Here is a 27,175-nt window from a genome sequence, read left to right on the forward strand (position 1 = left end):
ATGATGGAATATTAATCGAAAGAAGCGTAATACAATGATAGTTCGGTGCGATACATTTTGCGAAAGTTTCTAATTAGAACGAATTGACATAATTTTCTCTTTAATTGCTAATCAACGGAGTATTTTTATGTTGTTGCACAATGTTGTTATCGCACCAGCACAGGTGGGTTTGTTTACTATGGAGCTATAATTAGCCTCTCATTTTGAATTTGGAGTGCTCCATCACCTACACGGAGAAAACTTGTGCTTGCACACCCACACAGGCTTATCTGATCAAAATGTCAAAAGCGTAGAATAACTACTTATAATAGCATTTTTGAATTGCTTTCATTTTATGGTTCGTCAAAGATCTACACGCAAAAAATATTTGGAAAGTTATTAATCCTCTTGAAGTTTGCTGCAACTGTTCACATTGTTTTAATTAATTTTTAATATTGTTTAACGTTCTACTGACGACAAGCATATCATATTGACTCCTTTACTTCTTTTGATCAAAGTATGAAGAATCTTTTACTTCTTTGGTTTTGTCATACATTTTGCTATATAACCACCGTTCATCGCCTAATTTTGTCGTCTGTGTTGTTAACAGATGAAATATTGCTGATAGAGTTTTAGTCTTTTCTTGATAATCATGCCCGCACGTTAGTAAGCGGGCGTGACGCAAGTCCACTACCAAAAATGTTTTAACATTTTTTTTTTTAGGACGGCGGAGCATATATACAGCAACTTTTTTACGTCTCCCCCTTAACTCCAACGACCCTCAAACTAGGATATCTGGAATATCGGAGTCCATACGAGTTCAACAAGCTATCACACGTTACTGCAGCTTCAAAATTGGCCGAGATATTGAATGTCGAAATATTGATTTTTGTATGAAAATAAACAAAATTTCGTTTTTTCAGATAATTGAAATCGCCTATGTTAGTTAGTTAGTTAGTTACATAGTTCCTATGGAAAAGTGGATCCAGCAACTCCTAAACGTTTCTATAGATTTTCCTGAAATTTTGGTTATAAGCTAAAAATGGCCCAAAAATAAGAATGGAATTTTCAAAAGTTGGAAAAAACCCATATCTTGGGAGCTGGAGCTCCCTAAAGTCTCCATACAAATGCCATATAAAAGCCAATTTGTATGTGTGTGTGTGTTTTGCATATTTTGGCACATGAAATGGATGGCCATGTGTGTTGTTTTGGGATGTGTTTCTTGTTGGAAATTGTGTGGATCCACTAGGTTGGTTCCTAAAATCGTGGTATGGTTGGGCAGCTGGAAAACTTCAGTCACTTTCAGTTTTTAAACTTATCTCGAGAACTGTGGCAGATGGAAGGTTGGTTTCTTGGACAAAGTCTTAGAGTTTTGGGAGAAGAATAGGGCAGTATGTACAAAAAGTGGAAAAATTTGGTCACTATCAGTTTTTAGACTTATCTCGGGAACTGTGGCAGATGGAAGGTTGGTTACTTCGGCAATATCTCAGAGTTTTGGGAGTAGAATACGAGCGAAATGACCAAAACTGGAAAAGTGTTTCAATTTTATGTTTTTGGACTTTTTCGAAATGTATGGCAGATGGAGAATTGGTGTCTTCGGCAAAGTCTTAGAGTTTTGGGAGTAGAATACGGGCGAAATGACCAAAACTGGAAAAGTGTTTCAATTTTAAGGTTGGTGTCTTCGACAAAGTCTCAGTGCTTTAGAAGCAGAAAACAGTGGCAAATATGAAAATTGTCGGGTAGTTGGAATTTCCCGTTTCAAATGTGGTTTTGGTATTATCTCTTGTGTTACGGAACATATAAAATTGCTTTCTTCGTCTCTAAAAAAAAACTTTTGTTATGTTATAACTGGCGCTTTAACCTTAAAACTTACAAAAGTACTGATATCAGTCAAAAAACCCTTAAAGGGTAAATGTGACGCAAGTCCTTTATCTTACTTACAAAATAACTGATATCGCTGAGGGTGACGCGTTACTCGTTACACTCGTGTTTGTACAATATACAGAAGAGTATTAATTCTCGGTATATTCACCGGTACCTTAATGTACTATTAACACATACGCGCGGTGTTCGGATGTCAAAATTACTTAACTAGAAGTTTAATTCAAAAATTACACTTCAGTTCTATGTTGTTGTCTCGTTTTCGCTTATGTGATACAATAGAGTACACACTTGTCACTATCAGTCTCGGCAAGCCTCGACTTCTTCGTTTCGTGACAAGTGTGTAATATATAAAATTGGTCTACTACTTCACCATTAAAAGTTAAAAGACTAGCTAAAACACTTGTTGTTTGAATAAATTTCAACGTAATGTATTAGTGTATGTTTATTTAGACTGGTTTGGAAGCAAGCAATTTGATTATTATTTCTTTCTTCACTTCGACACGTTTCTGCAAGTTGCCATCTGGTTTTCTATCATTTTGTTTCTCATTAATTCCTGAACATCCTCAGCTGCCTTTCTATTCAACTCATAAAATGAAAACGATTTCATGGAATGGATCCATTTCGTTAATTTCGGATACTTAGACTTTTCGATAGGCAAGAATGTGTCCATTGACGATAACGTTGCAATGCAAGAAATATCCGCAATACTCAAATGATCGCCACACAAAAACGGTCCATGTTGTAAAAATCGTTCCATAGTGTCCAAACCCTTACAGATTTTCGTCAGAACCTTTGGTGACATCTCAGTGGCACCGTACACGAAAAGATCCTCAAACAAATTATTGAACTGAGTGTACAAGTAGCCTGTATCAAAATGTAAACCGGCATTGATGTGTGCTCGTTTTACAGTATCCTTCGGATAGAGTTGATCGTCTTTCGCGTAGTTTTCACACAGGTACGCTGCAATGGCATGACTGTCAACAACGGATATGTCATGGTGACCGTGATCCACAATAAACGGTAAGGTTTGTTGAGGATTGATCTTGATTTTGTCAAATTGAAAAGAATTTTTCGTTAAAATTGGAGAAATTAGAATACGGAGAAGGTTGACACCACCAGTATTGCGTGAGTCTGTGTTTCTGTTAATGCATTTAAAGTTTAATGTGACATCCAATGGAACCCTTGTTCTTACAATCAACAAGTAATTCTGGTTGAGTCGCACTTGATTCTCCTGATTATTTATGGATTTAGGGATGAACCACCTGGATTACATTTTTCTTCGGATATCACATGCAACTTTTACTTTCTCGCATGCAACTAGCACACAAACTGGCGCAATCAGCGTTCGAAATGGTAATGGGTTAAAGTTGTGCTTCATAAGTTTACCTTAAGAAATTCGGGTGATAAATGTTCACCTTTCTGTAAATCGACGCTCTTTAACGAAAGCTCTATTCCGATCGCTTTTGCTACGAGTAAAACTGTTCGTGAGGGCGGACTCAATATTGAGTAGTACAAGGTAATATCGGCAGTTGAATTGCTTTTGTAGTAATTATTCACGAATTCACTACTAAAACGTCTTATCATTTTTATGGATCAAAAGTTTATCAAAAATGAACAAAAAAAACTTTCGCACTGCGAAATATTCAAATGTTATATCCAAATCGATGTCTGTTGTGCAACTAAAATCTTAAAATTAATTTTACAATAAACAGACGAACGACAAAATTTATGTAAATTCGGATGATAGGTAGACCAGTCGGTGTGGTTGTTTATTTTATTAAAAAATTAGTCCACTAGCGCGGACGATGTGTTTTAGACGATTTTGTAACTTTTTTTCTTCTTCTATTCATACACGTTTGAGTGATATGCTCATAACATTTTAATTTAAATAACAAAACAAGTAAATATCGAAAATTAGCACAGTTAATAAGAACACTGCGGCCGTCATATTCAAATAGAAATATTTGCAGTTTTTAGTCGCATTTTTAGTGAAGGGCATATCAGATTTTGAAAATTCTTTGTCCACACGAGATCAAAATTTTTGGATTCAAGTTAAAAGCGACAAAATTTGGGATGATTTTCGTACGGTCAGAGGCAGTGAAACAGTATGAATTTGCTTCAGCTGATCCACAAATACAATCAAAACGGTTTATTCTTGTTTATACGGTTGTAGCTGCTACACGTACGCGCGTGGTAGTTTTGATTGTTTGTGTGGATCAGCCGTAAAACAGCTGAAGCAAATTCATGATGCAATTTCACTGCCTCCAACTGTAATTGAAGTATGAATGAAGATAAATGGCAGATTTACTAACGGATTGTGAGTTCTAGGTTGGGGATGTGCGATGGGTAAGGGACCGAGACTGGCGTAGTCCACAAAAAATTGTTTTCATTCCTAGATGTCAAATATCGATTTAAAATTTTTTTTAAATTGATTTACATCTTGCGTAAAATCAAAGAAGCTAAATTTTCGAGTTTTTGGTTGCCTACATATTTCGACCTCTACCAAAAACTTACTTTGAGATTTTTGTTAGCTGTATTAGTCTTATTCGACTAATTGGGGTCCAATTTAACTGGAAAAAATAAAAACCGAAAGAAGTTTGTCGAAAAAGCATATTTCGTGAGTCGTCAAAGTCCGCCGACTTTGAAAAATTGAGTGGATCTTGAACTTGAAAATTCGTAAATTCATCAGGAAAATGATTCAATTTTTGCTCAAGTGGGCCTAAATTCCTGGAAATGCTGTAGGCTATCCAGAACAGAAACGTTTTTCAAAATCATCTGAGAAACGTTTGTGTCGTGAGTATTTGTTTGGCCTAAAATTGGGGAAAAATCTAATCGCCATTAGACATCATTAGACGTGTCGAACAAACGTAACGAGTCGCAAATACTTCAAGAAATCTCAATTCGATTTCTTCCCGACCATTACTCCATTAATGGTGAATGGTTTCATGATTCACAACATGTGGGATGTTCAAACGGTCGATTTGAGAATTCACAGGGTTATGTGAGATAATAATCATAATGCAATCCACTAGTTATGTACTTGTACGAGTGTACAACAAACCCATTAGTGGATTAGGTGGTGGAACCTCCCAATGTAGCCCCTTAGAATTGTATACATACTGGAGCTACACGGATCATTTGTTAAAGATTTCTTTTTCATGAAAATAAATTAAATGAAAATGCAAACTAACTAGCAATTATATGGTCGTTACTATCTCGGTTTGTTGGAGTTTAAACTAGCAACGGCTAGATAAACTAGACAATCTTTTGTCATCCAAAAAGGAATCTGTTGAAAATTAGAAAATCCTCAAAAACTCATCAGAAAGCTAAAGACAATCCTCAATACCTAAGAGTAAAATCTTTGAAAATCGATGGAAATCCAGCAAAAATGGTAAAGCCGATTCTCCTAAAATCATAGAAAATCCTCAGAAAATCATTGCATCTTCTTCTTGCAAGTAAGTCCATACTCAAGGAAATTCATTAATTTCAAGCGCTCGCTGAAAACAGCTACAGAGATGAATGATTCTATATGCCTAGAATGCCTCCATCAGAATATCTCAAGAGAGAAGTAAGGGAGTTATTCTAATTTCCTTATCCAATTTATGCAATGACATAGAAACCAATTTCTGAAGTGTATTCTCCGATACTTTCACATTGAATCAAAAATTATCTTTTCCATAATCTCGTATTGGATTTCTGCAATTCCATTGAAAGTTTAAAGCTCGAGAAACACAAAACTAAACATCAAATCTTCCGGTCAATATTATTATTGTGCTAACAAACATTGAATCTTAACACCTACCATACAACCTCTTGTACAAACTGCAATCATGAAAGCCGAACAGGATTAAAAGCAGAAACACATTGCATAAATATACATAAATTGCTCAATGAACTCCGCATATGCCGCAACGAATGTTTATCCAATAAATACTAGAACTATGCTGAATAAATTTGGGTCTGTTGGAGCAGCAACTTCTTATACTGTTCGTGTCAAAAATTTTATGTACCTGCTTCTAGTTTTAACATACACACGACCATAACGAACACCAACCAACATCGTAATCGCACACACTTGGGAAAATGTTGCCGAACAATTTAACACACACAACTTTTAACAAAATTAAACAATTAATAAAGTTTATCATTCACTGATTGAGTATCTGATACAAAGATCACAATAATCTATTACGACAAAACACCGTTGAATAGACATAAATTATGGTTGTTCTCGGGGTTTTGTTTTCTAACCCCGATGACTATTAATATATTATTCCACCCCCCAAACCCCACACCACACCCGAATGGCATACTAGATACTAACATGAAACTCTCTTACATGGAACGTTCGTAAGGCTGTGTACCATGTACATCGGGAAAAGTTCTACTTCTGGTTAAAGTTCGAGGTAATATCAAACATTTTCATTGAATATTGCGAATATTGTTGCTGAGAAAACTTATGTTTTCCCTGAAGCGTTGCAAAAACTATTTTCAAAAGTTGTTACATATACACGTACACTATACAACAGTCCTTGAGAGTAGATGTTTTACTTTTGGTGCTACTTGCTCTGCTAGTATATAAGTTTCAAGAACAAGCGGTTCGGTGTAGTTGTAATTTCATGGCATAATTTTTTTCTGTTTCGCTCAGTTTCTTTTTTTTTCCTCATTTCGAATTACGCTTGGAAAAGTTCTTTAACATTGGCAAAAACAAAACAATTATTAATGAGAAGTTTATTTTATTTGAGCTACGGAAGCGTAAAAATAAATTAATCCGAGTGTAAAAAAAGAAAGTTACGGCAAAGGCTAGCTGACGGCTATTGTATTTTGTGTCGATTCTATCTTCTTCTTGCTTTGAGTTCTCTTTTTTAAACAGAATTTTGTTCAATGAATTTTTAACGGTGAAATTAATTTCGCTTAATTTATCGTGTGTTGACTCAGCCCCGCAGCTTCGAAGAACTTTAATTGTGTGCGGTAAAAGTTCATCGTCTTACAGTTAGCAAAACTCTTTCATCGATCGGATAGTTTTTCAACAATGCCACGGTGAGCTTGAAAAAAATTTTATTCGACCTCTCGTGGACATGAAATGTTTTTAGTGGTTTTTGTAGAGGGCGGCACCACGAGTAAGAATAACATAACAAGAAAATATTTCGATGGGAAAATTTTTAATTAGATCGATTTTTCGTTTTTCTGTGCGCTGCAGGAAGCTTCGAAAACTGTTTGGACCCTACTGGTGACTTGTTTGATCACAAAAATATAGTTACTGTTTAGCCTGAGGTCTAAGCTTTACAGCGATACCAATCATGACATTCATGACTACCAAAAAACATCTTTTATGAAGGAAAGTCATTCTGCTATGTCGATGTGAATTTTAAAGGCTGTATCATACGTGGATTACTTTTATTTTCTCTTATAAATTATTTTTAGTTATTTTACATAATTTAGGGGGTTAATAAAAGGTCGAAAGAAGATTTTTAACTCGAAATAGGTTTCTTTGTAAATTGCACCCATGAGTAAACTGCATTATCTCGAGTCAAAAATTAACAAACCTTTCTTTTGTTTCGTTCGTAGTTTCTCCAATAGTCATTCTAAGCTAATTCTGCAACATTTTAGTTGTTTCCACTAAAAAATGAGACATTATACGAAGAAATTTGGGTGGTCGTTCAGGTGTACCAACAAAGATTTTGTCAGAATGAAATCCAACCTCATCCTTTGACCTTTTATTAACCCCTTAAATTATGTTAATTAACTAAAAATACTTTTTAAGAGAAAATATAAGTAATCCACGTATGATACAGCCTTTAAAATTCACATCGACATAGTATCGACTTTCCTTCATAAAAGATGTTTCTTGGTAGTCATGAATGTCATGATTGGTATCGCTGTAAAGCCTAGACCTCAGGCTAAACAGTAACTATATTTTTGTGATCAAACAAGTCACCAGTAGGTTTCAAACAATTTTCGAAGCTTCCTGCAGGGCACAGAAAAACGAAAAATCGATTTAATTAAAAATTTTCCCATCGAAATATTTTCTTGTTATGTTATTCCTACTCGTGCTGCCGCCCTCTACAAAAACCACTAAAAACATTTCATGTCCACGAGAAGTCAAATAAAAAAAAATTCAAGCTCACCGTGATGCTGTAAAAATCATATCTTTTGAGAGGCCGTGAACCATATCATGAAAGAGTTTTGTAGCCGCAATTAAGTTAACCCTTGAAGCAATATTACTGAACTCTTGTTTTGAAAAAAACATTTTATAATTAAAATTAACACAGGATGTGGAAATCAGGACATTCTGTAGACGTTTGTAAACAATCCAACTAAAGACAAACATTGTGTGTTTGCTAATTTGACGTCATTTATGTGAGCACGTACTTATCAACACAATATTCCCAGCGCCCTGGACCGTGGTCCAATTGGTCTCTATGAAGAAGCGCAACTGATCAACTTATCAACTTAGTAGCAAATAAGTTGCTTAAAAATCTGTCAGTGCATCCAACGCTACGCTAGACGTCAGTGCACCTGTAAGAGATTACAGAAAGCCACTGCAAATGTATTACAAAGTTCATTTACAATTTGAAAATTCTAAGTCATATCTGACAGATATTGATTATATTCAAAAGAAACCTTTTAGAAACTCCTAGTCATCTGTTATCGACATCAACGACAATTTAAGCGATTAGCTCCGTCTGATGTTGCCTTAATATAGCAAAGTATATCTTACAACTAATGAAGTAATAGATTTGATGACACGCAAAAATGTATACAAATGAAGTAACAGATTTACTGATTCTATCGCAATACGGTTACTGTTTGTAACACGGTTAAATGAAGTAACTAAAGTATTGTACGAAAGATAAATGATCCGAAGAACGACAATAGGTCGTTTCTAATGAATCGTAGACATCACTGCGTTGTAACGAAAAATAGATATCGCTGCTGACGCTAATTTTTCTTTCGCTTTTTGCAAAAACATTCCAACAACTCATGCACAGTAAAAGATTCGATAACTGCACGTATGCTTGCCGTTTGTTGTATTATACACATTTCCTTTTAAACTTGAAAACATTTAAACTTCACTAAATGTGCATTTCACTAATTGAAACATCAAACAAAATTCCAGAGAAGTCAGAGCATGGAGGAAAAGCCAGATTTTAGACGGGGTAGAAAAATGCCAGGAAAAAAGCGGAAATCAATTAATTGAAAATTACGTTTTTCCGGAATCGCAAATATTTCGAAAAAAGAACTAGCGAAAGAAGTAATCAATATCCAATTCACACACCCTTATTTGATGATAAAGTAGTCGCACACTATATAAGAACTCAATGAACGCTTTTTGGGTAAAAGTTTAATTATACAGTACGCTGCTTCTGCTCTTCCATAACTCTTCACCGAAAACATTTATTCAAATACCAACAACAACAAAAGAAGAAGAATATCCAACAAAAAAGCGTGCAATGCAGAAGGACTTTTTCTCTTTCTCTCGTTTCCTTTTCCCTTTGCATGTTTTTGTTTTAAAAAGGAAAATATTGCAAAAGTTTATTTTGTTATTGAGAAAACTTTGTTATTTAAAATGCACTTTTAGGAGGATGTAATTGTAAATAAAGGAAAATGGAAAAACTTAAGTTTGGTGAACAGAATCATCCGAACGTGATAAGATTACGTTTCGTTTCGTACTGGATTTTTTTCTTAAACATTTTTTTCATTTTTTTAAAATGCATCGGGTTATTGAATATTTAGATTTTGTTGCGAGTTCAGAGAGAAATTAAAAGGAAAAAAGAATTTCTTCCGAATAAATTGACTTCATAACTTCAGTAAAGTATGAACAAACAAATGGAATTGAAATTGATGCGATAGTTAAGTGTTTTATCGCAAAGCTGTTTTCAATCTCCGATGTTTATCGCATCCATACAATAACTACTTTCTGTCCAATGACCTGAATTCTCATTTTTCGAATTAAATCTATTGAACAAATGACAAACAAAATTGTTCATAAATTAAACTTGACTAACTTTCCCAAAGAGATGAATAACTTTCGAATCTTTAATGGCCGACGAATAGCAATAGCATCAGAACAATACTTACATATACTTAAATACTGCTGCGACGTAGTTTCATAAGTTTCCCATGTAATTCCCCTGTACCGTGTTCGTTCTCTAGCCGTGCCATAGTCAGGATGAAGCATAGCCTGTTTGAAATTTAAAATATACCGAAAGTTTAAACAACGGAACTCAAATATTTTCACTAAAACTTTGTAATAAATTTTTGACCAAAATTTCGTACCTAACGTAACTGGTGTTTGGGAGTTGGAAGGGAAATATGATAAAACAATCGAAAACAAAAAAAAAAACTTTAAGGAAAATATTGTTCGGGAGGAGACACATGAAAGTTTAATAATAGAAAAAAAATGTTTAAATTACCTGTTGGTGACCAGCTTCGTTTGGATCACCTGTCTTACAGAAATTTGTAACAAAATTCAAAATTGCTTCAGCCACACCCATATCCTGGCGTGAAAAGTTTTGCGAAAAGTTTGGCATGCCCAATACCAGCGGTAGACCGAATATGTACGGTAGATCTTCGCCACGTACACTTCCGAGACGCTGAAAATGATTAGCAATAATTCATATCAGAAAATGTGCGCTCCAAAAAATTAGAACTTCATGAAAGGAGATTTTGTGTGCCAGACCAATTGTAAAAGAATGTTTGGTTCGGATTTTGAATCGCTTGTAATAAACACACACTTTATTTTTACTGTCTATGAACGTCGCTTTTCTTCGGGAAACACAATCTGTCTTCTTGTTTTGACAACAAAGAAAATCCATAAATTTAATGGGTAATATTCATAGAGCGAATAATTTCTCAATGAAAAAGGTATATCTGTACGACTTATGCCTCGGTAATATAATAAATGTGCACGTTAAGCTTTTCGCCTTTTGCCATTCAATACACCTAAATAATTCCACTTTTATATTACTCTACATCGCTCTATAAAAGAGTAAAAACGGGGAATTTTCTTTTAATAAATTTACGATATTTTACGGCAAGTGAAAAGCATTTTGTGGTTAAATATTTTTCATAAAAGTTTGTATCAGATTTTAACCTGGCGATGATAAGCTTGTATTATCAGTCTGACGGTTGATTTATTTTGTGGAAAATTGTGAAAATAAGTACCGATAAAATAGGTAGAAAGCAGAATGCCAAAGGGATCTGAGTCTTAAAATAGAAACATTTTTGTTTTAAGATACTCTCGAAGAATGTTTCCTGATTTGAGAGTTGTGGTTTGTCTCAATCCACAGATTTAGTTTAGCAAACGAAAACCTAGATTCTTATGTTTCATCATTTTATATATAAAAAACATCAGAAATTCATAGACTATAATTGTATTGGATTAACATGTCGTGTTGGGTATAGGGACTGTTTTTGAGAAATTTTTTGAGAATTTTGAGAATTCTTTGAGAATTTTGAGAATTCTTTGAGAATTTTGAGAATTCTTTGAGAATTTTGAGAATTCTTTGAGAATTTTGAGAAATATTTCTTTAAATTTCTCAAAATTTTACAAAATATTTTTCTTATACTTCTGAATAAAATTTAGGAAAGTTGACTTTGTTACATGTCTAACGATGTAGACTATATTTTAAACGTTTTTGTAACTGATTTAGACAGCTAGTTTTGATAAATACTTGAAAACTGAATATCGAAGGCTTTAATTACTTCTTCTTACTCTTTTTCGACTGTACGTGCTCTCTGGTTACATTTTTGTCTGTCTGCACATAAAATTACATTGTTACACCATGTTTTAAGCTTTAAAAAATGTGAGAAATTTTTGAGAAATTTTAGAATTTTTTGAGAATTTTGAGAAATTTGACTTATCAAAAATAGCCCCTGGCTGGGTCCATAGACGAATGCAATGACATTACCGACCGCTACAGCTAATCATTTGCTATCGACAACAACACCAAAAATAAACGATCAGTGCCGGCTGGTGTCCTATTATATAATCGTGAAATGTATGTTGAAACAAACGAAGTAAAAGATTTCAAGTCTTTCAAGTCTATACTTTTAACAAACGAAGTAACAGATTTGGTGGTTGTACACTGAGTAACTTGCCGTTTGTAAGACATTCTATGCAATGTATATTTTGGATTAGATTTCGATTTCAAGCAATTCAGCGTTGGCACATTAATCTTAATAACTACGGAATTTCGAGAGCTTTTCATTTTTGAAGCGTGCAGTTTTGTGAAGGAATTCACCATGTGGTTCATAATCCACTGAGAGCTCACCAAGAACTATGTGTAAATAAACTTTCAGAGATATTTTAGTGCATCACTTATTCTGCTGACACTGCTGAATTATTTGCATTGAATTTGTGCAAATTCAAACACGGTAAATACATTCAACGGTTCTCGTGGTTACGTAAGATTTTTATAGTTACTTCGTGGCGCATCAGTGTGTGTTGGAGAAAATATTTAGTAAAGCTAATTTCAGTTTCAGTGAACTTTCAACAAACCTATCGATCTCTCAAAAAAATTTGCCCTAAAAGAAAGTGCCATAGGGGACTGGTTAGCATAATTCATTTTTTTTTCTTCGGTATTCTCATTATTATGGTTCTCTAAAATGTAACTTTCCATTCAAATTTATTCTTAGAAACTGTTTGTACGAACAACTCATTCCAGGTGGTTGGTCACAGTTTACGTACAAGATTTATTATTCGAAAAAAAAGGAACTCGTTAGTCCCATTAGAAATTCTCAATGTACGAATGAAAAAAAAATGGGTCGTCGTTTATAAACGACCAACGAAAGATTTAAATAATGAAGACTAACTAACGGAAGGTTATATATATATGTACGTTATGCTCTTCAATAAAAGTTTACAAATTGAAGTACCGAGAAAATGAAGGAAACTTTCAACACTTGGCGTAGACCGTAAACATAATTCTCTATCATAATTTGGATTCAATAAAATGTTATTAAATCAGTGAAATTCAAAATTTGCAGTGAAAGGGAAATGTATTTTAATAAATTTTCGCTAATATTAAAAGTATTTCTGCTGACAGTATTATTATCTATCGTCGGTTATGGTTTTCATGTTTTTCGGAAGAAACTTTTGATAAAGCTCTTTGGGAATTTTGAATATAACCCAAAGCAAGCGAGAGCACACATCTATACATTATATAAAATAAAATGTGAATTATTTTCCCGAAATGTTATTTACGCTAAAGCTTGGATTATAATATTTCGAATATGGCAGTTAGAGCGAGTCATCACAGATAGGGGTGGTGCTGTTTAAGGAATCGCGCTGGGATTGAATGGAAAAGTTTTTTTTTATTATTTTTATATTTTATTCCTCGGTACATAAAATGTTATGCTTCAAACATCAAAATATAAGATTTTCGGGGAAAAGACGATTGTGAACATTGTGTTAAGTATACAAAGCGCTGTGATACGTAAATACGATAAAATAAGCGATTTTCATGGTTTGTTTGTTATAATAGAGTCGGATTTTCGGAAAGTTGATGCTTATTCAATAGATTGTTATAAATTTTTGCTTGATGAGCGGCTAAGGAAGTGAAAGAATTTTGATTGAGTAAGTTGAAAAATTGCCAATTTGTTAGGAGTTGTTAAGTCTGCGCGAAAAGCGTAAATTTTACACGTAAATAATTTCGAGGAAGCAGCGATGGCAAGGTTATCTCAGCAAGCAAATGTATTAAAACGCATGATAGAAAAAAAAGCAAAAGAAGCACCTGTTATAGTCAGAAACGACAAAAATAAGCGAAGACCTCCGATATTTGTGGCTAAATATAGTCAAAAGTATGTTCCAACGAATGAAGTAAAAGATTTTCTAACAAACCGTTTACTTTGAATAAAAGAAGTAAAAGATTCAATGATTTATTTATACGATGTTTCAGAGCCGAGCTGGCCCTACTGGGAATTCGGGCAATTCCCAAATGGCATTTTGGATTTTTATATGAAAACGTTATCCCTTTTAGCCCGAAGTGCCTTTTCGTAGTCAGTCCGGCACTGCAAAAACTGATAGTTTGTTTAGTAGCCAATTGAGGCATAATTGACACATAGTGTCTCTGTAACTCTAACGTGATCTATGTGGACAAAGACACTGTTCAGCTTGTCTTTTAATTGTTTACTAAACTAGGAGGGAAGTACAATTGTAAAATGGTATCCCAGACCATGTCATATTTCAAAAAGAAAGTTTACATGCTTGCGTGTTGAAAATCGTCCATTTCATAAAATGTATTACAAGACTCGGGATAAAAGTGAAAAGTCATGTTTTCGATTGTTCATTGACCTCGGCTTCGCCTTGGATAAACAAAATTAAAATTAAAAATCAACACACGAAAACTGGACTTTTTAACTGTTTATCCCTTGTTATGTAAATGAATATTTGCTTCATGCTGCATGGACCTGTCAGTACTATACAACAAAATAAAAAAGCTTTCACTTACTTGTGGATATTCACTGTCTTTTGTTTGATAACCGAAATGGAACAAATACGTTTTTGCCCCACGTCTGGCATGTAGGTAGCCGACCTTTATCAATGGTGCCACAGTATGACCATCACTTAATGCTTCCATTGTTGAATCTCTGGTGGATATATAAAGAAAAAAAAACGTTTAATTCCGAGGGTTTATTATCTTGGCATTACATTTTGGTCGACTGGTTTTTCATATAATGTTGTTGTGTGAAGATATGAATTGCGATGTGTGTGCTGCCCTTTTTATTGTTGAAATATTGAATTTAAATTGAATAACTGGCTGAGTAATAATTAACACTAAATAGAGCTGTAGTCCAGACCGATTAAGGGCGACAATATTCGACTATCTGCCATTAATTTCCTACTAAAATGAAAGTTAACTGTTCGTTACGTTCTGGATTCTATAATGAAACTCTAATTGCATTTGCGAATGTCTAATTACATTTTATGCTTGACGTCTTTGATTACATTTCGTTCTGGTTTAATACTTTCCCAGTAATGTATCTTGAGTCTTCACTGGAAATGTTAATTGACGTGGCATTAAGTCATAAAAGGTTCGTTATGCAACGATTATGAGAGGAACGGATGTTATGCTGGTAGTTAAATTGAGAACACAATACAACAGTATCTCGGTGGATTTTATTGCTCCATCGTCCCTTTACGTGTAGCTATGCGATAAGTCAATGGAATGAGTAATTAATTTGTGAACGTCCCTATGGCATTAATTAAAAACAAAACAGCCCAAGTGTCGCTGAACTTCTTTTTTTTTCGTCGACAATAATTTCTTACTGAATCAACTCTTTTGTCTGCAAGTCTTAAATCAAAAGCCTGATCATTCATCACATTAAAATAGAAACCGTAACTTTCATTAAAATTAATTCATCAAATTCCAACTAATTTTTTTGTTTTGTGTTTATTTAAATGTGAATATCAATTAAACGTAATGGGTCTCATAAATTTGCCTAAGCAAAATTTAATGGCTCTTGCTTTGAAGTAGTGAAGGCACCCCCAAAACATTTACACAAACAATTTTTTTCTTCAAAAAAATTCAAACCAAAATCATTTCAATTTCATGAGGCATTACAAAACACACCTTCAGCCGACAGTCGCCATGTATTACAAATCATTCGTTTTCGTTCATATTGCCATTTAACTAGGAAAATTGAATCATAAAAGAAAAAACAAATAAAAATTCTAATTCGTCTAATTGTTAAATGAATGTAAAAAAAACCCGACGAACGAAAGCTGAAAATGTTGTTCTGGATAAGAATGTGGTGTTTCGTGACTAGCTGTTTATTTCAATCCGAAACAATTTTAATTTAAATATAAAAATGTGTTGTGGAAAACAATAAAAATAATTTTTGTGTTTCACGATTAAGGGGTATTATGGTAATAAATTTGTTATCACCAGCCTAACTCAGCGTTAATTAACTTAAGTTTTTCCGATACAGATCTGGTAGATATGCATGCAAAAGCAGTTAAAAATAACTTAAGATACTTGAATCATTTACAATAGAAAAGGAAATATGAATTGTGTGAATCATTTAGGGTTGCCATTCGGACATTTTTCAAAAGATAATTCCTGTAGAATAGACACTGTCTATTAGACAATATCATGTTCTTCATTTTCCTTTCTTTAAAGATTACTTTTCAGATTTCAATTACTTCCAAGACGATCAGAGCTCATTATGGCATGCATGTACTTTTGGAAAATATAGACGAATAAGACTAAAATCATATGCTGTTGATAAGAACGATAAATAGTAGGCGATCAGCTCTGGCTAATGTTCACTTATAAAGCAAGACGCTCGTTAAAACTACTATAGATTGTCTGCATTGCGTATTATACTGATTAGCAATACTTTGAAGAATAGAAGTAGTAGATTAAGATTGAGTTCTTGAGATGACCTGTACATTTTACGGTCTAGTAAAATGCTTCGAAGCTTTTCTCCATTAAAGCTCTGGACAACATGAAGTACTAGATTTTATGTGGTAAAGCAATGCAAATGTCACTTTAATCATAGACACGTAGGTACGTCATAATTACGCGTGGAGTTTAAAGCCCGACCTGAAGAGGAGGACTCGTCGAAATAAACATTGGGTAGCATGGAAGTAATGTAATAATAATGATAAATCCGCTTCCGACCTATAGTCGTGTTTATCAAGAAAAGAAGAGTTCTTTTTTGGAACTAAAGTCTTCGACTTCGCAAAATCGAATTCGAAAAATATTCGTTTTTTTTTATGATTTCTCTGATCCAAATACTTTTTTTTTAAGAAGTAAAAATATTAAAGCATGCCACTTATCCCACTTGTAGTTGTAGAAACCTGTGCATGTTACACAAACTTACACAATATGCCGAGTCGTAACGAATATTTTTTCGCTCGCCCAAATATAGGCTACAAATTTGCAACGAGTTCATTGCTCTTAAATCGTAACGAAAAAATGGCAACCCTACCATTATTGGATTGAGCTTCTTTTTCCAAGATCATCCAACGCAGATAAAATATTCTTTGCATAATTTTCCATGGCGATAATAATTCTTTTCTCTGCGAAACAATTATAATTACAAATTTCGAATTTTCTTTTGTTCAAGAATAATTTCAGCTCATATTCTTCATTTCAAATTTTAAATAAAAAAAATGTAACCAAACGATATACTGTACACGCCAGCGCGCAGCCATAATGAATACTTAAAAATCTTTAAATCATAAATAATGCATTTTTATATTACACCCGACGATAAACTATAGTACAACATGGTACACAGCTGCAGCGCTCATTAAAATTTTAAATTTAACAAAAGCTGGGCTTTGCACACACACACATCTCGTCGTTTCTCGTCTTAATCACCAAAAAGTGGAGAAAAAAAACGAAAGAAAAAAAAAACCTAAACGAAACGAACAAAAAAAATTATACGAAAATTTAACTAATGAAATGCAACCAGGTCGACTTCCCAGTGATACATTCTTTTTCCGTCACCATTAGCAAAAATTTCTCTAATTATTTAATTTACCCATTTTTCTATATAAGAATGGAGAAAAAAGAATTCCAAACAGAAAAAAAAAGTTCATTTTGTGTCAAAAAAGTATAATGGCAACGAAGGAATTGCATATATACACCTCGTATCTCATTCATCAGTGAATATATTTATGTATTTTCAGTGCGCAAAAAAGAAATAAAAATTTCTCGTCCTATTCATAATAATTATAAAAACTAAAGAACATCCAATTTCGTATCTGCATTACAATAAAATATTAAATTTTGCTCTAGTAAAGTAAGACCAGAGCTGCACAAAAAAAAATTTAAAAAAAACTTACCTAATATTAATGGGGTGTTGAATTGGTTTGTCCCAATCCCTGAAAGTTGAACAGTATGTATACATTACATTCATGATTTCAAGCGATGTGCAATTCATTTTTTTTGTTACTCACGTATACTCATTTCGAACAGCCGAAAAGATTTCATTTAAATGGAAGGAGAAAGCATTCCGTATGTATGTTCTGAGTAGACGGTTTCGTTGTTCTTCCTCCAAGCCATACTGATAAAAGAACATGAGAGAGAGAGAGTGAGTAAAAAAAAGTTGTTTCTCAGATAATAAAAAGCGAAATTAAATTAGAAAAATTCTTTTTTTTCTTCTTTACACGATAAAGTTTGTACTGTTTTAACGAAAAAAAAGCTCGAGTTTAATTTGATAACTTTGTTTGTGAATTTCGTTTTTTTTTCAGGTTTTTATATACCGTTGGTATTCCCATATACAAATGAAAAAGGATAAACAAGAGGATATTAAGTTCAAAAGTGTATACACGAATTCATTCCGATGCTGACAGCATTCTTTATAATTTGAATTTGCGTGGGACGAAAAGTTGATGACAAGAAATAAAAATAATTAAATTACTTGAATGTCTGCCGCATTAAAATCGTTATAGCTTTCCGTTGTGGTCATGCCGATCATCAGTTCTTTCGTAATGAATCCTTGACCGGCATGTTCCATACCAAATTCTGGATCCGGTGCATCGTCTAATGGCAAAAATGGTCCCCATGAAGGCATGAATCTGGAAATGTACCGAGGAACATGTTACAAGTACTGTGACTACTCAAGGAACTAAGTTTTTTTTTGTTAATATGAACTGTCTGGCGCAGAACGAATTCTCAAATTTGTTTATTTTAAGTGAGATTGTTCTGAATTAAAACTCCTTTCATCCATCCCATTCTTGAATCATTATAAAAGTTTCGTATGAGTTTAATAAAAAGTTCGTGAGCATTTAATAAAAAAAAATGTGCCGAAAAGTTTGTCATAAGTTTTCTCAATTTGAAGTACAACATAAAGCGAATGTTTGTACTTCCTCATATAAATGTATAAAAAGAACTTTTAATTTCACAATTAATTATTAATGTCATACAAAACAAACATGTCGTTGTGTGTACATAATATGAACGATTCAAATTGTAACATTGTAAAAAATGACGTAAGGAAAGACTTTGAGGAAAGAAAAGCGTCGTAAATGAATGAGAAATAAAGCAAAATATGGGAAAATGTGTTGTAAGCGACTTGAAACTTAGAGATAGAAGTCGGAGTCGTCACTGTGTTAACAATTCAACAATTTACATAGAAAGGTTACGAGCTACGACCCTACGACATAATTTTACTTTTCCAGTTTCCCAATGCAAGTTTGTGACCAACGCACTTCAATCATGAGTGTGAATTAAATAGAGTACTAATGTCTCGTTTCCTGTTACCAAAAAAGTACTCCGTATGAGAGACAAAATTGAATTTTTCAATTTTTTCTTTGTTTATTTGACAATTCGCTCTCTCACGGAGTACTTTTTGTTGAGTGGAGTGACAATTGACAGTTGACAGCTGTCAGTACGATCGCTCATGCTTGCAGTGCGTTGTTGCGATCCAAATTTTATATTTTCAAAATGTGTTATTCAACAGTGTGATGAAACTATTGCGTTACTGGATTGTCATGTATAGATATTTACACACTAGGGGATCATTCATAAATGACTTTCTCTTTTTTCAGTGCTGCCAGCAGGTTTGAATCATTGTTAGGTCGATAACTACTAATTTTCTTGAGTCAAATGTGTGTTCTATGCATCCAAAGAGACCCTGAATTAGGGTGTAAAACACACATTAACTTTCGAGAACGCATATTTAGCAAGTTTATTAATGATTTAAATCTGCTGGCAGCACTGAAAAAAGCGGATGTCATTTATGAATGGATGTGTAAAAGTGATGGTTGTGATGAGAATCCCACAAAACCTTGTTCATTATGACTAAACTGGAATTTTGCGCATACAATGTGTTTTCGTCAAGAGTTGTAAATTCGATGTTGTCGAGTTGTAAGTTGGATGTTTATTGCGCCAAATTTCCGTCTAGGCACATGTTATAAAAATAGCTGTTAGGAGGTCATGCTTCAATAACTTTTCAAGAATGAATAAGGATTATTCTACTGAATATCTAACTCCTAAAGTGTATGGCTCTGGAGATGGAGACGGATGGTTCAGGTTCGATCAAGCACTAAAAAGACCCTACACTGAACATAATGCATACATTTCAATTTCGACCGGATTCTCATTTGTTGTTAGGTTTTTTTAATAATTCAGTATCGAAGGAGATTCGATAATGTATGGTCATCGAAATATAATCACGAAATCTATAACTTCTTTTCGTCGAAAAGCGCCTAGCGCTTGGGGCAAAAATCTTTTACTTCAATGGTTAAAACATGAGCGTTACTATAGAAGAAAACAGCCTACCGAAATCGGACGCATTTTTCAGTGGACTTTTTTATATGTGCCTAGAAATGTATTCGACCCTAGAAGCCAAAACCACTTTCAAAAAAATTCTTCGAAGTTTGTGTGGCTGGTGAAAGGTGATCAAAAACCGAAAACTTTCTTTTCTTACAAAAATTTCTCCAGTTACACGAGCCGTGCAGGGTCGTGTGGGGTGTCATTAGAAAGGTAATCGCATGTACTGTTGAGCCGCATAGGGACTTATTGGGTTTAAAATTCATCGACACTGAAATATGTGCAGTTAAAGTTTTCAACCGAAGTTCTTACTGAAATTTCTCGAGGTACACAAAACGTACATGGTCGTGTGGGGTGTCATTTGACAGGTAATTTAATGTGCTTTTGAGCCAAATTAGTTCTTATGTGGTTTGGATTCGCTCAATAGTACATGTGATTACCTTTCTAATGACATCCCACACAACCCTGCACGGCTCGTGTAACTGGAGAAACCTTTGTAAGAAAAGTGCAAGTTTTCGGTTTTTGATGATCTTTCACCACCCACACAAACATCGAAGAATTTTTTTGAAAGTGGTTTTGGCTTCTAGGGTCGAATACCTTTCTAGGCACATATAAAAAACTCCAACAGAAAATGCGTCCGATTTCGGTAGGCTGTTTTTCAAAAGAATCCCTCACAAGAGAGAATTGACACGATCATCAGTGTAAGTATTTAGAAAATGACAGTAAATGCGAGTAAATGGGTAAATGCTTTCACACGGTATAGCCGAATTGTTTCCCTTCGATGACTGAAGAGATGACGATCACAGTTTCACAATACATGGTGAAATAATCTTCCTATCAATTGCAAGAGTGAAATCGATTTTCATCAAAACAAATGAATGCTATTTCGGCCACTCCCAAAGGTGTTACAGGTAATCTTATTCCTATATCATGTAGAGCTTACAAAATCACCTTCTTGTACTTACGAGAAATTATTCGATTGTGAAGTCGAGTAATTATTATCTGTTGGAGAATAATACGATTAGCCGAAATGTTTGTGTGTATCTTCAAAGACCATATAAAAACCGATATACTAACGGAATCAAGTCGAATGTTATAACACAGAAGCATTACATGCCGCATTTAAGTATTAGCACAGCTAATACAACACACAATTGACTATACCAACAAAATGGATAGAGATCCGAAAAGAAAAGTCCGTCCTTAGGTGGAAAATCAAGTGGAAAGCAACAACGAAGAAAAACAAACGAATTTGATTAAATCAAATACAAATTTATCTTACCTAACATTCGGTAATCTCACGCCCATGATAGCCTCTAGTGGTTTCGATCGCAAACAATTTGTTATATCATTTGTAACGTCCTTATTTAATCGATTATTTCCATTTGTATCTAAATGGCATGCCATTTGTTGAGATACTTCTACGCGCACACTATCTGGATCAGGTATAACGGACCATGGACTCAATGCCGAACCACTAAGCAATATTGCACGATGGATCAACGCTGTAAATGGATTTTATAATTCATTTTTATTTTGCGAAGCAATTGGACCAAATCAAATTATTTTTTATTTGACGAGATATGGAACAAAACAGAAAAAAAAGTGGAAAACAAACCATCCTGTTGTATGCTAACCATGCTAACATGTTGTTGGATACACTATCCGTACGTTACGGAATATTATAAACTCAATTTCATTGCAACATGAAACTGTAACATTTTCTGCTGAATTTATATTGATAGAAAACAATTTTGGATTTCTATCTAATAATTGAACTAACTAGAACGAATCGTCGAATTATTCATGATGAAGTTTGCAATTCTCCAATATAGACTGTATGGAAACTGGTGAACAACTAGCTTTTATAATAATTGTTTTCGGTGAAATTATAACATACAATGAAACCGTTAATACCACACAGCATTGTTGAAAATACCTAGGCCTTTTCACTGTAATAATATTCTAACCTTTGTGTGCGTATACACAGGGTTAATGGAGCATTAAAGCCTGCAGAAAGAAATAACTCGGATTGAATACCTGCTTTTGTATCGAACTGATAGCAATTTGGCCGGGCCTATTTCGTCGAATTTATTTCCTAAAATTCCTCAAAAATTCTATCTTGAACTGGCTGACATCTAATATCTGAGCCTGCTTTACCTGAACCTGATTCAATCAATTTTGACCTGACCTCAGTTACCTGCAACCTGATTGTTGTGGTCAAATCTGGCCTGAAATTTTAGCTAATACAGATCTGAGATTCCGAGATTTAATGTTAATTAAAGCTTATAAATGTCCAAAGAGATACAGGTCAGAAGTAGAAATTTTTGAAAATGTAACCTTTCACTCAAAGTAGAGCACGAGATACAATGTAGTCAGCTGCAATCCAACTCATCTTATTACAAGAAATATTTGACGTCTTAGCAGTATGGTCGAGCATCGCCTAGCACTTCATTCAAAATCTTGTACTTCATTATTTTTAACATTTCTCTTTCTACATACGGTAACGTCAACAGGAATTTTGTCAAAAGTGTCGGTAACAGATGACAAGCAGATTTGACAGAATTTAACAAAGATCCGTTTCAAATAGACCCTGTGCTCGATTTGAATATTTTAATGAGCACCAGTAATCGATTTCGAACAGCAGGTGAAAATACATCTCACAAACTATTTGTTCGGTAACCGTATAATGACATTGTTGACCTGTTTCTGTTTAGTTAAAGGGCATTCATAGAAGCGCAAAATGTGTACATCATAATGCCTCGCCAGATGCGATGTACTGTTCCTGTTACATTTCAAAATCACATTAATTATAATGCCGTGCTAACAGCGAATTTCAGCGGTATGTACAAACGTAATTCTTATACGTCACAGATGTGGTTCTTTACGTCCTCGCTTCGAATTAAATATAACACAACCGTAACTACCAGGCGACACATAATCGGTCAATCGTTTAATGAATATTTGACATGCTAATTACTGTCTCATTAAGACTCATTGACCATGTAAGCACCGATAGAATCTACTACATCATTCACCAAAATATGACTTACATCATTCCAACCGATTTCAATTCAGGTCATTTCACAGGCGTTGTCAACGTGTATGCACATCACACAATGCAATATTGTTGACAATGCGTGCGGGTTCAGTTTTAAAATTGGAATGGGATAAAATGATGGAAGCGTTACTTCGGTCACTGTTGTTTATTAGTTAGTAATTTAACCGGATTACTACATTAATCAATTTGATCATTTAGAGACTTCCGGAACTGATGGGGGTCAAAATTCATTTGTTAAATAAATAAAAAGTTAGTTAAACCTTTTCCAGCTTTCGATATCAGCACCAAATTAGCCAATGCTGCTCCAGTATCGTGTCCAACTATTGTAACTCTTGATGGATCACCACCAAATGCAGCTATATTATCCCGTGTCCAATGTAAGGCAGCTAATATATCCATAAGTCCCAAATTACCACCCGAACCAGGTAAACTAGAAGCACGTGTTTTAATAAAACCTGCAAGTCAAACAACACCAATTTATAATAAACGAAAATCGTGTTTTACTATGTATGGTACCTAGCTACAGTGAAGGTGAAACTATGGGGGCATTAGTTTTAATGATGAATGATATAGTGATTGATGAATGCCTTTTTGGCTATATAATTTACTATCCACATGTTGTTCATATATATGTGTACACAAACATTTCTCGGTCTTATTTATCAACGGAGAAGAACTATGAAGGACTACTTGATGGTGAGTGTGAGGAAGCTTTCAGTTCTGAGTATATTCGGGGCATGTGAATAATATGGATTATTTTTGCAAAGAATATAAATGATTTCGTTGCGTATTTTTGTTTCGGTAACGATTAGTTTGCAGAGGCTTTATCAAATTAATTAGAAATGAATCTGGGTCAAACGAGTGATGGAGTGAGTAATGAATGGCGATTTCGCATAAAAAGACCAGACGTCATTGCTTGCGCAGTTTTTTTTGTACAGATAAAGTATGGTTTATCCCATCGACAATGAAAGAATGTAAAAAGTTTAACCACAAGAACGTTCCCCTAATTTGAAAAATACAGATGCGTTGGATTAGACACAATGATCAGTTTTTATATAGATTTTACATTGTATAGAATGGTATTGAGGATAGAGCAAAAAAGATGCCTTGCAGGCATCAGGGGACTCGCACGACACAATTTCCTAATATTGTCGCGTAAATGGTAACTTGGAAGTTTGGTTTATTCACAAGAAAATCTAACTTGCCGAAAATTAGGCATTTTAGTCAAGTTAGATTTTTCTTATCAAAATACAGTACGCGAAGTGCAATAATTGCCTTGACCAAGGTCTCTAATTCAGAATTATTACATAAAACTTATTGAAAACAATTCCTGAATTATTCCTGGTATTTGCTTCCAATCGCTCGTATTAGGAGTCATTGAATCATTTATTTGCTCGTAATTGTTAATATTTGCCGGAGCATTTAATATTTGATTTGATGTGTGACACTATCAGAGTGGTTCACCACTCGTTCAAACGTTGTTGTACCACAAAATGTGTATTTTGGGGCAATGATACAAAGTTTGATTACATAACTGGGAATGGAAATTTGAACGTCTGGTTTTCGTATAAAGTTTTTAGACCCGTACCAAGTACTGGGGTCTGATAGGTTTACGCATACGTTTGTAACACGTCGAATTGGACTCCGTGAGTAAGGGGAAACTGACATCATTACTGACATAAAGCCTTCAATTTTGTGTGGCAACAAGGGGAAACGTTTACTTTTTTATCGATATTGGGCTCTAAGCTGCCAAAATAGTGCATCATTTAACTCGAAATTCAATTTGAAGCAAAACGAAGAAAAATGCATTCGACGACATTTCGACGGCATTTTGAAAGCATTTCGGAGACGAGTCTCGGTCGTCAAACAATAATTTATAATTATTTCTGATAGTATGGTGGCAGTTTTAATAGGCAAACTTTGGAACCGTTTCACTATCTGTCGAAATGCAGCTGCTCGCTTGACAACTCCGCATATTTTGCTTTACATCTCAATTTGAAGCATTCACGCCAACGAAAGCAAAATGTTTTTTTTTTCTGAAAAATGTCTTCATTTTTCGCATGGTGCACAATGCAAACATGACATCGGTATTTGTGGTGAGCGTACAATTGTGTATTTATTGCTGTCACTAAGAAAACATCCGAGTAGCGCGATATTTAAACATTTGATATAAATGTTCGATTTATTTCGCATAAAAGGCTTGAGTGTTAATAAATGAAATTTGAAGTATATGACGACTCGACTCATTGTTGATTTTACATTTAAAATAATTTGTTTCACTGTAAGATTGACAACGTTGATTACAGTTGCGAGATTTCAATGTTTTTGCGAAAAATAGAATATTCTCTTCCCAACTGATTAAATTGTGTTATTTTGCTCAAAACTGAATATTTGTCGAATTACCGCACCTCCCAGTAGAGAAGAGTATGAAGTAAGAGAAATAAAGAGTTTCACACTAAAGGCTTTTGATACGAATAGGTGTTTCGTACGGGTCGGCGTTAGCTATGTTTTAATTCCATACAGAAAAGTGACTTTCAATTTTTAACCCAAGTTTTGTACAGCTTTACGGTCCCATGATTGTAATTGTAATTTCGTTAAATCGATTCCAGAACGCGTCTCTGGCTCGTTCGCTAAAAAAGCCCTTTAGTATAAGTTAGGAACAACGACGAAGTCGCGATATTTCAACACTCGGAATCAATGGACGCAATGGACTCATCAATTTTCGCATGGACAAGCAATACCACAAAATACAGTGCATGCTGCGAAAATATTACACGAGAGAACAGCGAATTATTTTTGCAGAACTGTAACTTACTATTTTGTTTGAGTTTTTTTTTTTTTGTACCGGCTTTGTCGGCGCTGCGCCATCTGTTATCATTTCTCTGATTGTGTACCACATTGATATCGTTTATTCTTAAAATAGCCAGTGATAATAAGCTGCATAATAAAATGTCTAACGACATTGCATTTGAACATGTACTTATCAATACTATACCGTGTTACACCCAAACTCAGGTTCATAACAACATACACATCGACCTTGGAAAACTCGTAATTTATCACGAGAGCAATTGAACAAGTGTCAAGTTTTAGAGTGAACCAGACTCTCTATGGAAAAAAAGATAATCTTTTGAATATAAAAGGCGCGAGGTTTACTACGTTGAATTAGTCTAACAGTTGTCATTCTACTGTTGCAACAGTTTTACGTACAAAGTAATTTAAAAATTTTTTACTAAGAAATTCAAAAAGATGAGTCGTCTTATCATTGCCAGTATCATTGTTGTGATTTGGGCGTATAGTAGTCCTCTAACTGAATCAGCAGCAGCAATCGAATTGAGACAATGTTCATCAATCGGAAATAATTGCGGCATTTCACGTGACGCCGAGAAGAACCCCACAAAAGTTGTAATGAGACCGTGTTGCGGTAAATTGGTCTGCTTAGGCGCAGGACCAAATGAAATATTAAATAATGGAGGATCGGCACACCATTCCGATACACTTCTCACTCTCGGAGTTTGTTCGCTAAACTTAGATAATGATATAGCCACTGCGGATAAAGAGGAGTATGAAGCATCCGCTTAAAAAGACAACAGCAGTCACAAGGAATTAGCTTCAAACATAATTCGACTACCAAACACATTTATGAGTAAATTGGATTTTTAACATGCGAAATAAACTTACATTTAAATCAGCAAAGTCAGCCGGACTTTTATTCCCTTGACTGTAAGTCATGATGGGTCTTTTACAACAGAAAATATACCGTACGTGCAGGATCACTGGATCACAGGATCACATAGGATGTATAGAAATGTGATTAAAAACGTTAAATCTAACACGTTTGCGCTCTTTGTTAACTCAGTAACTGGAGTAATTGTCAATCGATTTTCAAAAACTTTTTTATTCGAAGAAATATTCAAATGCCCGGGTCCAGTTCGATTAATGGGTGGTATCGGCTCAACCATCTGGGGCTAGTTCGAAACCGATTTAAAATAGAAATTGTTTGGTCGAGAATGGAATT

The 27,175-nt window shown here is 34.3% G+C and overlaps 2 protein-coding genes across 4 annotated transcripts in view; both read right to left on the bottom strand.

Annotated features, from left to right (window-relative positions):
* The window catches only part of LOC119072420 (neuroligin-1-like), a 100,148-nt gene that overhangs the window by 19,406 nt on the left and 53,567 nt on the right, over window positions 1-27,175 (bottom strand). For all 3 annotated transcript variants that reach the window (XM_037177636.1, XM_037177638.1, XM_037177635.1), the window contains exons 4-11: window positions 23,418-23,612; window positions 21,379-21,601; window positions 18,244-18,400; window positions 17,780-17,886; window positions 17,666-17,704; window positions 14,319-14,457; window positions 10,281-10,460; window positions 9,946-10,048 (exon numbers count right to left, since the gene is read on the bottom strand). In XM_037177636.1, coding sequence (XP_037033531.1) covers window positions 9,946-10,048; window positions 10,281-10,460; window positions 14,319-14,457; window positions 17,666-17,704; window positions 17,780-17,886; window positions 18,244-18,400; window positions 21,379-21,601; window positions 23,418-23,612 — 1,143 coding nt within the window. The remainder of the gene's footprint in view (window positions 1-9,945; window positions 10,049-10,280; window positions 10,461-14,318; window positions 14,458-17,665; window positions 17,705-17,779; window positions 17,887-18,243; window positions 18,401-21,378; window positions 21,602-23,417; window positions 23,613-27,175) is intronic.
* Window positions 2,256-3,531, bottom strand: LOC119072422 (glutathione S-transferase 1-like). The gene is made up of 2 exons (XM_037177642.1): window positions 3,250-3,531; window positions 2,256-2,905 (listed from the first exon to the last, which is right to left on the bottom strand). The coding sequence occupies exons 1-2, from the start codon at window positions 3,445-3,447 to the stop codon at window positions 2,354-2,356; spliced, it is 750 nt and encodes a 249-aa protein (XP_037033537.1). The 5' UTR covers window positions 3,448-3,531; the 3' UTR covers window positions 2,256-2,353.

Source organism: Bradysia coprophila (genome assembly GCF_014529535.1).
Source record: "Bradysia coprophila strain Holo2 chromosome IV unlocalized genomic scaffold, BU_Bcop_v1 contig_81, whole genome shotgun sequence".
Classification (NCBI taxonomy): Eukaryota; Metazoa; Arthropoda; class Insecta; order Diptera; family Sciaridae; genus Bradysia; species Bradysia coprophila.

Bases quoted from the DNA above. Each gene is read 5' to 3' on its own strand.
- LOC119072422 (XM_037177642.1), bottom strand. From the start codon at position 3,447: ATGATAAGACGTTTTAGTAGTGAATTCGTGAATAATTACTACAAAAGC. The intron at 2,906-3,249 runs GTAAACTTATGA...GACAAAATCAAG, and splicing joins TATCACCCGAATTTCTTAAG to ATCAATCCTCAACAAACCTT.